The sequence below is a fragment of the Labeo rohita genome, chromosome 6 (assembly GCF_022985175.1).
Source record: "Labeo rohita strain BAU-BD-2019 chromosome 6, IGBB_LRoh.1.0, whole genome shotgun sequence".
NCBI classification, from domain to species: Eukaryota; Metazoa; Chordata; class Actinopteri; order Cypriniformes; family Cyprinidae; genus Labeo; species Labeo rohita.
The window spans coordinates 34,830,748-34,844,657 of record NC_066874.1 but is presented as its reverse complement, the minus strand read 5'-3'; the positions used below and the strand labels follow the sequence as shown (position 1 = coordinate 34,844,657).

General features: G+C 38.3%; 1 protein-coding gene across 1 annotated transcript in view; it reads left to right on the top strand.

Annotated features, from left to right (window-relative positions):
• The window catches only part of gli1 (GLI family zinc finger 1), a 48,429-nt gene extending 35,928 nt beyond the window's left edge, over positions 1-12,501 (top strand). The window contains exons 3-13 of the mRNA XM_051113355.1: positions 248-432; positions 509-607; positions 2,063-2,261; positions 2,367-2,523; positions 3,962-4,069; positions 4,180-4,317; positions 4,404-4,553; positions 4,641-4,805; positions 6,191-6,427; positions 6,517-6,829; positions 8,354-12,501. Coding sequence (XP_050969312.1) covers positions 248-432; positions 509-607; positions 2,063-2,261; positions 2,367-2,523; positions 3,962-4,069; positions 4,180-4,317; positions 4,404-4,553; positions 4,641-4,805; positions 6,191-6,427; positions 6,517-6,829; positions 8,354-10,800 — 4,198 coding nt within the window. The 3' untranslated portion in view covers positions 10,801-12,501. The remainder of the gene's footprint in view (positions 1-247; positions 433-508; positions 608-2,062; positions 2,262-2,366; positions 2,524-3,961; positions 4,070-4,179; positions 4,318-4,403; positions 4,554-4,640; positions 4,806-6,190; positions 6,428-6,516; positions 6,830-8,353) is intronic.
• Positions 12,502-13,910: the final 1,409 nt, after the last annotated feature.

The following is a 13,910-nucleotide window of genomic DNA, read 5'->3' as shown; positions in this document are numbered from 1 at the left end:
CATGTATTTAATTTTATTAATATATATTATTTTGTGTATGTATGTGACCCTGTACCACAAAACCAGTCAGAAGTACCATGAATACATTTATAGCAATAACCAATAATACACTGTATGGGTCAAAATTATTAATTTTTCTTTTATGCCAAAAATCATTTGGATATTAAGTAAAGATCATGTTTTTGGTGTGTGTGTGCGCATGTATAATTGTTTAAGTATTTTCTGTATAATAATTATTTGTGTGCAGACTGGCTCCGTCAGTAAGATTGCCCTACAGCGAGGTGTCGTCTGTGTGTGCGGCGCCGCCGGACAGCAGAGAGATGTACAACCCCTCCATGACCCCCGGAGCCTGTATGGACCCCTATATGAGGCCGCCACACGCCCCCCCACCGCACAGCATGATGGGACACCGCGGGATGCCTCCGCCAGAGGGTGAGCGCTCGTCATTGTCACTCATCAGATGCAGAGTCTCAGAGGTTGTGTGTTAAAAGCATTGTTGTTGTTTTAGGTGTCAGCGGCGCCCCCTACTGTAACCAGAGCATGATGGGATCTCATCACAACCTCACGCATAACCAGCCGGGATCTGAACACATGGGAGCAGGAGACGGTGAGACGACAAACCTGCATTACAGTCCGTCACAATAAACCCTTCACCCGGTGACTGCTTCCACACAGTCAGCTTCACAATGAGCCGACCTGTTTGGTTGACGACTTTACTTTAGAAAAAAAAACTGTAACTTCATAGAGAAAAAAAAAACTGCATTTGATTAATCTAGGTTAATGTTCAGTTATAAGTATACTATTTTTCATTGTTAATTCATGTCCATTCATAATACATGAACTCCCAAATAGGAATTGCTTAGGATTTTAAGTTAATATTTTCAATTATTTTACAACACATTTGCTTTCACATGGTTCTCTAATGTAGATTAATGGTCACATAACATGCATGTAAACAAATAAAATATTCAATTTGTTTTTTATTTATTCATTTATTTATTTTTATTTATTTATTTTTTGTCAATTTTCAATTTGTTTTTTGAAGTGGAAAATATTGATTTATTTATATTATTAGCTTTTTATCAAGTCACAAACCCTACATTAATTAAAGTTAATTTATCTAAACTAAAATGTTTAATATATATAATAATATATATTTATTTATTGATTATTTTTTTAAATATTTTTTTTATTGTTAGCTTTTAATCAATTCACACCTTCTGGAAGCACCTTACATAAAGTAAATGTATCCAAGTTGAAATTTTAAAGTTTTTAATTTTGGTTAATTTTGGTTTGCTTATTTGTTTTAATTTTGTTACATTTACATATTAGCTTTTCATCAACTCCGCATCAAGTCAAGTTCATTTATCCAAATTGAAATGTTAAAAATGTAAGTGTTCAATTCTGTGTTTATTTTTAAGTTATTTATTTATGCATTTATTAATTTCAATTTATTTATTTTTTTACATTATTAGCTTTTTATCAAGTCACAAACCCTGCATTAATTAAAGTTAATTAATTAAAATATTTAATATATTATTTATTTATTTTATTTTATTATCTTTTATTTTATTTTTTTTTTTTTAGCTTTTAATGAACTCACACCTTCTGGAAGCACCTTACATAGAATTACATAAAAATTTATCCAAGTTGAAATCTTAAACGTTTTTAATTTTGTTTTTCTTATAAGTTAATTTATATATATATATATATATATATATATATATATAATTTATCCAAATTGAAGATGTAAGTGTTCAATTTTGATTGTTTTTATTTTTAAGTTATTTATGCATTTATTAATTTCAATTAATTATTTGCTTTTCATTGATTAGTGAACACCAGTTTGTGAAACCCTTCATTAACTAGTTAATTTATCCAAAATGAAATGTTAAAAATTTGTTTAATTTTAAAAATCATTTAAAATGAATCTTGTTAGTTGATTAAATCTTATGCATGCTAACTAATATAGTCTGATTCTAAAGTGTTTCTAAAATCATTAATGAACTGTTAAATGTGATCTTCAGTAGTTTTATGTGTTTGTTCTCTGTCTGTCCGGCAGCGTCTTGTTTCTCGACGCCTCGCTCCATGCTGAAGTTGAGCAAGAAGCGTGCGCTGTCCATCTCGCCCCTGTCCGACGCCAGCGTGGATCTGCAGACGGTCATCCGCACCTCGCCCAACTCTCTGGTGGCGTTTGTGAACTCACGCTGTGGGCAGAACGCTGCCAGCTCATACGGGCATCTGTCCGTGGGCACCATGAGGTGAAGATCTGCCGTACAGCCTGCATTCATGATTAACAGTCTTTTGATATTCCTCACGAATGCGGTTGAATATGATCCATTAATACGGGTTGTTTCGGATTTCAGTCCGTCGTTGGGTTTCTCCAGTTCCATGAACTACCCGTCCAGACCACAAGGGAACATGTACGGCTCTCTCGCTCATCCCAACACATCATGCCACGGGCCGCCGCCTCGCCTGCCGCCACACAACCCCAGACTTCACGCTCCGCCCAAACACACACATGTGAGTCCCGTCCCGTCCTGCTCTCACACAGCGCACAGAGTCACTGGATTTAACGTGTACTCCGTGTCAGTGCTATTTTGGTATTATACTACAAATTTTATATTTGACCCTGGACTACAAAACCAGTCATAAGTATCACGGGTATATTTGTAGCAATAGCCAACAATATATTGTATGGGTCAAAATTATCGATTTTCCTTTTATGCTAAAATCATTAGAATATTAAGTAAAGATCATGTTCCATGAAGATATTCTGTAAATTTCCTACCGTAAAAATATCAAAACTTCATTTTTGATTAGTAATATGCATTGCTAAGAACTTCATTTGGACAGTTTTCTCAATATTTAGATTTTTTTGCACCCTCAGATTCCTGATTTTTAAATAGTTGGCAAAATAATATGAACCAAATATTGTCCCGTTCTAACAAACACATCTTATTTATTCATCTTTCAGCATAAATCTCAGTTTCAAAACATTGACCCTTATGACTGGTTTTGTGGTCCCTGGTTACATATTTTAAATTTATACTTTGTTTTTATTTTTTTATTTTAATTTCAGTTCATTTTTTAGTGATTCTGTTATCTGCTTTTGTCTTTTTAAAATTTAGGTTTCATTCATTTTATTTCACTTTTAGTTTTTATTTATTGTATTTCCAGTTAGTAATTTTATTGCTTCAAACTTAAACTCAATGAAAATTATTAATTGATATTAATTAAAGTGATATGAGCTTTTGTCATGTTTATTATTAATGTATTATATTAGTATACTATACTATTTAGGTTTAATTTATTTTTATTTCAATTTTAGTGTTCATTTATTTTATTTCAATTAGTAATTTTAGTGCTTCAAAATTTTTCATTTTGAAAATTAGTAATTTTGTTATTTTTTTTTTAAATATTACTATCTATGTTTGGATTTTTTTTTTATTTTAGTTTTAGTTCAAGTTTAGTTTTAAATTATTCTATTTCCAGTTTTTTTGTGGTACAGTGTAAACGAAACTTTTTTTTATGTGCTTTTGTCATTCGTTTTTTATTAAAATTTAGGTTTGATTTATTTGTATTCCACTTTTATTTTTAGTTCAATTTTAATTTTCTTTGTTGTGCTTCAGCTTCAACTAAATGAAAATGAGTAATTTTATGTGCTTTTGTCATTTTTATTAATTTTATTTTTTAATATAACAGTTTACATTTGATTTATATTGATTGCAGTCTTTGTATTAGTTCAGTTATAGTTTTAATTTATTTGATTTCCAGTTAGTAATTTTTGTGCTTCAGCTTTAATTAAATGAAAATTATAAATGTTGCCTTGTCAGCTAACTGAAGTAAGTTTTTTTTAAGTGAATGCTTTTTTACTTTTTTTATTATTATTTTTAATTTAGTTATTTACAGATTTATTTAAGTTATAGTTAATGATAATAACCCAGCTGTGTGTCTTCAGCTGAAGACAGAGCCGGTTCTGGGCAGTGTGATGGACAGCATTAACATCAAGAACTTGGAGGAGCATTCAGAGGGAGACGTAGCGAGTCCATCCTCAACTGGAACCCAGGTAATCTTCCAAACATTTGCTAATGCTTGACTAGTTGATGCACATCCTCCAGAATTTTGGTTGCAGTAAAATGGGTCCATGTTTATGTTGTTCTGACATGTGTTCTGCAGGATCCTCTTCTGGGTTTACTGGAAGGCAGAGATGATCTTGATAAGGAGGAGAAACCTGAACCAGAGGCCATTTATGAGACCAACTGCCACTGGGAGAGCTGCAGCAAAGAGTTCGACACTCAGGAACAACTCGTGCATGTAAGACAGAGAAAGAGAGATTCGTTTCCGCACCGGCATGTCATTTCATGCTTTTAAATCTGATTTTCCCCGGCTTTTCTGTACAGCACATCAATAACGAGCACATCCACGGGGAGAAGAAGGAGTTTGTGTGTCACTGGAAGGATTGTTCTCGAGAGCAGCGGCCCTTTAAGGCCCAGTACATGCTCGTGGTCCACATGCGCAGACATACGGGAGAGAAACCTCACAAGTGCACTGTAAGCGCGCTCTCTGACTGTCAGTTATATCTGTGTTTAAACCTCTTGAAACAATATAATATAAATGATTCTGTTTGTACGTATCAGTTTGAAGGCTGTAATAAAGCGTATTCACGTCTGGAGAACCTGAAGACTCATCTGCGCTCGCACACCGGCGAGAAACCCTACGTGTGTGAACACGAGGGCTGCAATAAGGCTTTCTCCAATGCATCGGACCGTGCAAAACACCAGAACCGAACACACTCTAACGAGGTAAACTCATGCACTTAATAAAACAGAGGTTTATATAAAACATTGTTTCCTTTGGCTGATTTCTTTCTTTGGGAATTTTGAAAACATTGTGATGTTATCTGCTGGTTATATATTGCATTTTGCCTGTTTTGTCTTTTATAATATACTTGCAATTTGATGCAGTGTTTGTGTTTGACTAAAATGATGTCAAGACAGAAACTATGACTAAAAAATTAGATTAATGCCATAATAATAACTAAAAAAGATTTCATTTATTGAAATTAATTATACAAAAATGGCGGTTGTTTTTGCTGTAAGGAAAAAAAAGTACAAACACTAACTGCAATTTATTACAAAACACTTTCAGGTACATTTTATCAGATAACACAAACGATGACAAAAAAACTGTCAAATTAACCTTGATAGAAATCTTTGCACTTTATTAAAAGTATAAAGTTGCAGGTTGTTTTTGTTTTAAGACAACAGATACAATGTTTAAGATAAAATGTTTGACTAAAATGATGTCAAAAGACAAAAACTTTGACTAAAAAACTAGATTAATGTAATAATAATTTATTTATTATTGCAGTTTATTTATGAAATGCAGGTTGTTTTTGTTGCACGACCAAAACCTGACTAAAACAAAGCTGTGCAAACATTGATTACATTAATTACAGAAAACAATTAATTTTAAATAAATAAATGTATTTATTTAAAAATTTGCAGGGTTTTTTTTTTTTTTTTTTTTGCCAAAAGACAAAAACTACTACTAAAACAAAACAAAAAAAAAGTACAAACACTGATTGCAGTTTATAATTGCAATAATTTATTATAAAGTAAAATTCTTAAAGGGCAAAAACTGACTAAAAAATGGCACAAACAGTAATTGCAATTTATTATTGCATTAATTTGTTATTTTTTAAATATTTTATAAACGTGCGGGTTATTTGTATTTATTTGTTATTTATTTATTTAGTAATTATAATTGTATATTATAATTTGTAATTTTTGCTCCAGTTTATTTTTTAATTTTATTAATTGCTTTTGTTTTCCCATACATACAAATACAGAAAAAAGTACTGGTTAAAAGCATTTCCAAACAGCATCTTTTTTAAAAAAAAAAAAAAAAAAGAATGCAAACTTTTTTTTTAAATTTAGATTTTTTATATTTCGATGAAACACTTTTCACAATATAAATACAGCACCAAATATATGCCTCAAAACATTTAATACAGTCTAAACCTGACGATCATTCTTAACTTCACCAAATGACTTAAGCTGTCTGCAAGAAATAGCAAAAGCCATAAACCAGTAGTTAACAATGCATAAATTTAGCTTTGTTTCCAAACGTTTGGCTACAGCTGTATATAACATGCCAACCACACTCTCCTGTTTCTGGCCTTTAGAAACCGTACGTTTGTAAGATCCCAGGCTGTACGAAGCGCTACACTGACCCGAGCTCTCTAAGAAAGCACGTGAAGACGGTACACGGACCCGAGGCTCACATCACTAAAAAGCACCGCGGAGACACCGGACCACGTCCTCCGGGTCTGTCCAATCCTGGACAGAGCTCTGAACTTCTGATAGAAAAAGAGGAGAGAAGCAGAGAGGACTGCAAATTACTCGCTCCAGAAACCACACTGGTAAGACGAGCTGCTTGTTCAGTCTGCTCTCCATTTGTTGTAACAGATAGTGTGCATTATAACTACAATACGTCTCGAATCATTTCTAGAAATCGCAGCCAAGTCCTGGCGGCCAGTCATCCTGTAGTAGTGAACGTTCTCCACTAGGGAGCGCCAACAACAACGACAGCGGAGTGGAGATGAACCTCAATGCGGCGGGGAGTCTGGAGGACCTGACGACACAGGAGGAGAGCGGGAACACCGGTGTGGCCGAATCCGGCGGCGGCGGCGGGTCGGGGGGAATGTGCATGTCTGTTCAGGCCTTGAAGAGGTTGGAGAACCTGAAGATTGACAAACTGAAGCAGATTCGCCGGCCAACACCACCTGGCCGGAGCGCAGGGAATAAACTTCCAGCTCTCTCGGGTAAAGGACTAAGTCAATCAAGCACTTGCTCTTTGTTTGCAATCAGTGTCAATCTGATGAAAATTTTTATTGACAAAGGGTATTTTGATTTCATTAACAGTAACAAATATCAGATGAAAAATGTGCATCATAATGATGCTAAAGCGGATTAATGCTATGTGAGATAAATGCACAACGTAAACAATATTACATTCTGCACACAATAACACAGTTGCACAAGTGAATTTGAATTTTCGTGCTTATCAGAATTTGTAAAACGTGACCCTGGACCATAAAACCAGTCGTAAGTAGCACAGGCATGTTTGTAGCAATAGCCAACAATACATTCGTATTAGTCAAAATATTTTTTCTTTTATGCCAAAAATCATTAGGATATTAAGTAAAGATCATGTTCCATGTAGATATTTTGTAAATTTCCTACTGTAAATATATCAAAACTTCATTTTTGATTAGTAATATGCATGGCTAAGAGCTTCATTTGGACAACTTTAAAGGTGATTTTCTCAATATTTAGATTTTTTTTGCACCATCAGATTCCAGATTTTCAAAGAGATGTATCGCCAAATATTGTCCTATCATAACAAACATACATCAATGGAAAGCTTATTCATTCAGCTTTCAGATTATGTATACACCTCAATTTCAAAAATACGCTTATGACTGGTTTTGTGGTCTGGGGTCACAAATGTTTTTTTTGTCTACTAAAATTAGATGTAATTTTAGATGGAAAAAACAGACTAAAATTATTAGATGTATTATTATAAAACTCGCAGGAACGTTTTGTCGAAAGACAAAAATTATGACTAAAAAATAAATGAAAATGAACACTGACTGCAATTATTGCTAATAATTTATTATAAACAAAACTGTTGTAAAACAACCTATAACTAAGAAACTGTACAAACACAGATTGCAATGTATTATAAAACATTTGCAGGTTGTTTCTGTCAAAAGACAATCTATAACTAAAACAAAAAAACTTTAACTTTAACCCTCATCACAATTATTGCAATTTATTTATTATAAAGGAAAGGTTGCAGTTGCAGGACTAAAACAAAATGAAACAAAAAACTACAAATACTTATTGTTTTGCAATAATTTATTATAAAACATTTGCAGGTAAAAAAAAAACTGACAGTAAAAAATTATCACTGATCACAATTTATTGCAATTAATTTATTATAAAAATGCATGCTGTTTTTATTGTAAAACTAAAACAAAAAAATGTACAAACACTGATTGCAGTTTATTGCTGTATTAATTTATTCTAAAACTGTACAGGCTGTTTCTATTTATAGTTATTTTTATATACATCTTTCAGGTTATTTTTATTCCCCAAAAAAATATATATATATATATATAGTGCTAGGTCATGTGACCTGTGCTGTGAGATTAACGGTTAATACCTTATATTTTATAGTAATCAAACCCATGAACTTTGCATTTCTGGTCTCATGCATTTCCTGAAAATCTGCCATTGAATAATTCTCATGCTAACTCTACTTCCTTCTCTGCTCCTTTCAGCAACAGGAGAGATGATGGGCATGTGTGCACCTTCACCTTTGCTCTCCAACCGGCGTGTAATGGAGCTTTCTGCCCCAGATCTGGGCGGAGTTAGTGGAATGGGAATGCCCTGCCCACCGAACGACCGGCGGGGCAGCGGCACCAGCAGCCTCAGCTCTGCCTACACAGTGAGCCGCCGTTCGTCCATGGTCTCGCCCTACCTATCAAGCAGACGCTCCAGTGACGTGTCCCAAGTGGGTCACTGCCAGTCCGGGATGGGGGCCGATGTGCCCGGCGACCCACTGTCTCCTCAGAACAGCCAAAGGGCCGGATTGTGCCAGAACTCCGGGGGACTGCCAGGTTTGCCAAGTCTGACTCCTGCACAGCAGTATAGTCTGAAGGCGAAATATGCAGCAGCAACAGGCGGTCCACCGCCAACCCCACTTCCCAACATGGACCAACCCAGCACCCCTGGCCGATTCCTGAGGGAATGCCACGGCCAACCTCTTCCTCCATTTCTGCAGCACGGCGGCACGAGGAGGCACAGCGCCAATGCCGAATACGGCACAGGAGTGATCTATCCGCATCAGGCACCTGGCAACAACACGAGGCGCGCCAGCGACCCAGTACGCTCAGGAGCCGACCCACAGGGTTTACCCAAGGTGCAACGCTTTAATAGCTTAAGCAACGTGTCCCTCATGAGTCGCCGCAATGCACTGCAGCAGTGCGGGTCTGATGCCGCTCTCAGCAGGCACATGTACTCACCTCGTCCACCGAGCATCACTGAAAATGTCATGATGGAGGCCATGGCCATGGAACCCCATGGGAATGCCGAAGGCAGAGAACAAGGCATGATCCAAGGTGGAGATCGAGCTTACATGGGCTACCAGCAAACTCAACACCACCTTCACAATGCCAGTCAGCAATCTCCCGGACAAGAAAGTCTGGGTTGCATGGATCAAGTCTACCAGTCTCAAATGCAAGGTCCGTACCAGGGCCAGCGTGAGGAGATCTGCGCCTCCGGGATGATGGGTCAGGCTGACATTGCGAACAATCTTCTACAGCAAGCTGAGTACGGCATGAGCAACTGTCAGCTCAGCCCCTCCGGTCCACACTATCCCAGTCAAGGTGATGGATCAGGACCTTGGGGTCAGACCAACCAACTTCACAGCCCTCAGAATGACATGCAGTACCAAGGTGCAGGCATGCAAGGACAGCACTACCCTCAACAGGGTGTATACGACCCTACATCTGACACCGGCCATCAAAGAGTTACTGTAAAACCAGAGCAGTTCCATCCATCCATGGGAGGATCCAGCTCTTGCCAGAACACCAAACCTCTACACCAGCATCGGCATAACGCGAATATGCAGGCGTATCCATCGCAGTCAGGCCAGGGCCTCATGGGCAGGTCCTCCAATATGAATTGTGACTTCCATCACGGCCAAATGGGAACGCAAGCCAGTCTTCCGCAGCAGAGTCAAGCGGGATCATTCCCGAGTGGTGGAGGGATAAATCTTGCTCTGGCGGAGAGCCGTAGGTCGCAGACGCCAATGCATCAGATGAAAGAAATGATGGTGAGGAACTATGTGCAGTCCCAGCAAGCACTCCTTTGGGAACAGCAGCAGGAGCAAAGGGTAGTCGATGGTCTCTCTGGGAAGCCCGATGGCATGGACATGGGGGGACAAGCGGCGATGATGCAGCACAGCCCGCAGCATCAACAAGCAAACCAGAACCTTTATCCTGGAAACTCTTACCAAGGCTACCCGAATCAGAACTTGATGAACCCACCGCAAAATCGAGTTCCCGGTTCCATCAAGGAGCATACAGCTGGGATGCAGGGATCCTGCTACGGGCCGGACATGGTGCCACGACCACCTCAGGGACGAAAGCCTCTGAGTCGCCAGAACAGCCTCTCCCAGCAGACAGGTGGAACTTACCTGGGCAGCCCGACTCACCTCAGCCCGGTGCAATCCACCGCCAGTCCCAGAAGAGGAGTGCGGCTCCCGCCGGTTCAGCAACAACAGCAGCATTCGGAAAACTTCACCAATAACAACAACCCCATGTACTACTCAGGCCAGATACACATGCACCACGACATAGAGAAGACTCAGGATGGTCCGTGCCTGGCCCAGCAGCACCTGACAGGGATAGACCCTAGTACCAAGCCCACCTCGATGGCCTACTCGGACCCTGCACCCATGTCCAACGCCTTAGAAAACCTAGACCTGGAGAATGCTCAGATTGACTTTGCTTCTATCATTGATGATCCAGAACCTTCATCTTACAGTCCAATAAACCCTCCACTTGGACTCCACCAGTGCTCCTCTCAGACCTCCTCCCGTCTCACCACACCCCAAACCTCCATCACCCTTCCAAGTGGCCTTTCTAATATGGCAATCGGGGACATGACCTCAATGTTGACATCTCTTGCTGGGGAGAACAAGTATTTGAACACACTGTCTTAAAGTGTTTATACATTTGGGCCAAAGTGAGCATACAGACTCTATTGCCCTTACGACACTAAAGTTTCCTCTGGACGTCCCCTTTCTTGCTCGTACGCCAGTTACTGATGGCTCTCCAGGTGTCCTATAGGGGATCTCACAGATTTTGCCTGACAGTTTTGTAATTGTGTAAAATATGTTGCTGAACATTACCACAGAGGCCTATTGATGACTATTACCGAAGGGGCATTCCAGTCACTACTGTGAGACTGTTTACGATGGAAATCTTTGTTTAAAATGTAAATATGAGCTTTGGACTGTAAATGCTGGCAAGATAGTATAAAGAAAATCTACTTTTTGATACATGGCACAAAAGCCACATGAACTCTACATAAGAAGACTGAAATACTAAGTGAGCGAATGTGCAAAGGAAGAAGCTGGCTGGCACGTTCTCTAGAAGTATTGGTAAAGACAGGACTCCAGTGCCTTTGACCATTGTGGCCTCTTTGATTCCTCACAGGTACATGTTGGAGAAAACTCGACAGATAGATAAATTTAGTATAAAGCCCAAAGTATACTTCAGTTCACAAACACTTGGTGTACGAGTACAGCCGAACACATAGCCTTTCAAAGTATACACCACGTAGTGCGCTAGAAAGTTTAATCTTTGCCGATGTCTGCGCTATTCCTCTACAGAAGTTACAAGCAATCATTGTACGTTCTCGTTGTGCCTCCAGTAGATTGTTTCACCTCCTTTGTTTGTTCCACCGCGAAACAACCAGTGTCGCCACCTTGTGGACCAACTAAGTAGTGAAAAGAAATTCAAAGCATTTGGACAAGCTGAGCATTAAGAGTACATGAATATACTTTGGGCTTAAGAGAAAGGGTGTTCTCACTAAAACACATCGCTAACTGTCATAATGGCAGATTACAGAACAGTATTTTGAAGCTTTATCAGTTATCTCTAGGTCTAGACAGGAGCCTTTGAGTCATAATATTCATTCAGAGTTTTAGTGTTTGTTTTCTGATTATTTGACTAGTCTGCTTTCAGACAGATACGTTAAAGGGTAACGGCACTGAGTGTTTTTTGTAAGGTTTCTTTTAGTCTACGCTGCGCTACGTAACCCAAGCTAGCATGCATATGCATTGCACTGACAACAGCACTGAGCTGAGGAGAAGTGATGAATTTTTATTAAAGGTTCCATATAGTATGAAAGGTACATACAGTGCAGGTATTTTAAAGTCCTCTGTTATTTCGACACTTTGTCTACATTGTGCCTAACTCGTTTTAAGTATCATTTTATCATTTAAGTGTTATCAAGGGCTGCATCCCTTTTAAAATCCCAGTGTTTCCACTTTCTGTGGCATACCAAAGACGACCGGCACTGAGACGAGTCCACACTTGATATTTGCAAGACACAACGTCATATGCTTCCATATTGCTGTGATAAAGAATGTAACAATGTTCTTTTTATCATTTCCTCTTTTTTAAAGAAAAAAAAAGAAACATATTTTGTGGTTTTTGCATTTCTGTGTGTTTTTATATCTGTCACAGTTCACTCAAACCTTTTTGCTGGCAAAAGTTCATAAAGTAGCAACAGATTTATGATATTAGCATTTATCTCATCTATTTACAAGGAAACTAAGTGATATTTTTGCGTACCGTTTTCTACATTTTTGTACAAAGGTACTATATTATACCAGTTTATAAATAAACAGAGCCTGTGATGGAAGAAAATTATGTGTTGAATTGTTTCTTTGTGCATATCCATGTCAAAGTTAATTTAGTATCACCAAGATACTTTTAAGTAATATTTAAAAAAATTATATTTTATTTTTTATTTTTATTTTAATTTTAGGATATACACTGGGAAAAACAAGATATCCCACAAAAACATGATGCATTTGTGTGCATTTTGAATGCTTCAACCAGTCCGCCCTTATTTTTTCAGGTAAAAGCATGTCAAATGTCCTCTAGATGGCGTCAAATCTACAGCTCACGATCTTTGTGAGGTCTTGAAAGCCACACACAGGGTTTATGTTACACTGGCATATTAGATCCCTCCTTCTTTAGTTACAAAGAGAACATTTTTGCTCACTAATACTGAAATCTCTGTGACAAAGCTAATCCTCTCCATACTTGCCCTTTCCCTGTCCCTGATTATAAGATCAAACGAAAGATTTTCCTGGACTACATGCCAGTGTGTGCGTTCGAGTCTATAATGCTGTGGCTCCCGGTCCCTGGTACCCTGATTCGGCCCCACGGATCTAATGCTGCGTGCGGCATGCATCCAATGAAGACCTGCCCTCGACATCGCCATCGCCAACTCCGCTGACTCAATTCTCCCTGTCTCCCATCTGTTATTTGCTACATAACGTGACTGATCGTCTCCGCTTCTTCCTTTCGCTCTGTACCTTCCTGCCAGCCTCCTTTTCGTGACTTGAGCACCGTTAGCCATCTCTCATCTTGCGCTATCCCTTCTTCATCATTAGTGGTTTTTGCTCAGGCAAGGATCCCTTTACTTTTGCTCATACTTAGGGTTACCTCAAGTATTGAAGCTGTCCCGCACTGTTTGTGCTACGAACATGAATGATCTCTCAAATCATGTGGCGTGTTGAGGAGTGCTGACATGTTTGCATTTTTTGCAAAAAAAAAAAAAACAGTTTGCTGTTATTTAAAATTCAAATGCATTAAACACAAATAAATTATGTTTATTTTGCAATGCCTATAAATGCTGAAACTCCAATCAGTGCAAACCCTTACTGTTACACATGCATGCACTCAATTCTCGTTTCACAGATGCATAGGAAACGTACTAGTCGTTCTATAATTAACATCTGTGGAACGCAGCATTCAGTTGATTTCTAAAGAGAGAGTGCAGAGGTTTAACAGAGCTCTGATCTACAGCCTGACTTAAGCCACAATCTACTGAGCTGAGGTTGCTGATACAAATGGAAATGGCAAAATAAGCGCTGAGGTTTTCACATGCAAAGAAGTGAAACCAGCATAATGACTTTTCTTTTCTTGGTTCGCCATTCAAGTCGAGGCTTTTTATTCTCTTTGTCACAAAGGTTGGCATATAATTAACTCCTGTTTAATATGCTGTTAAGGGAGACTCCTCCCTTTGCTCCCT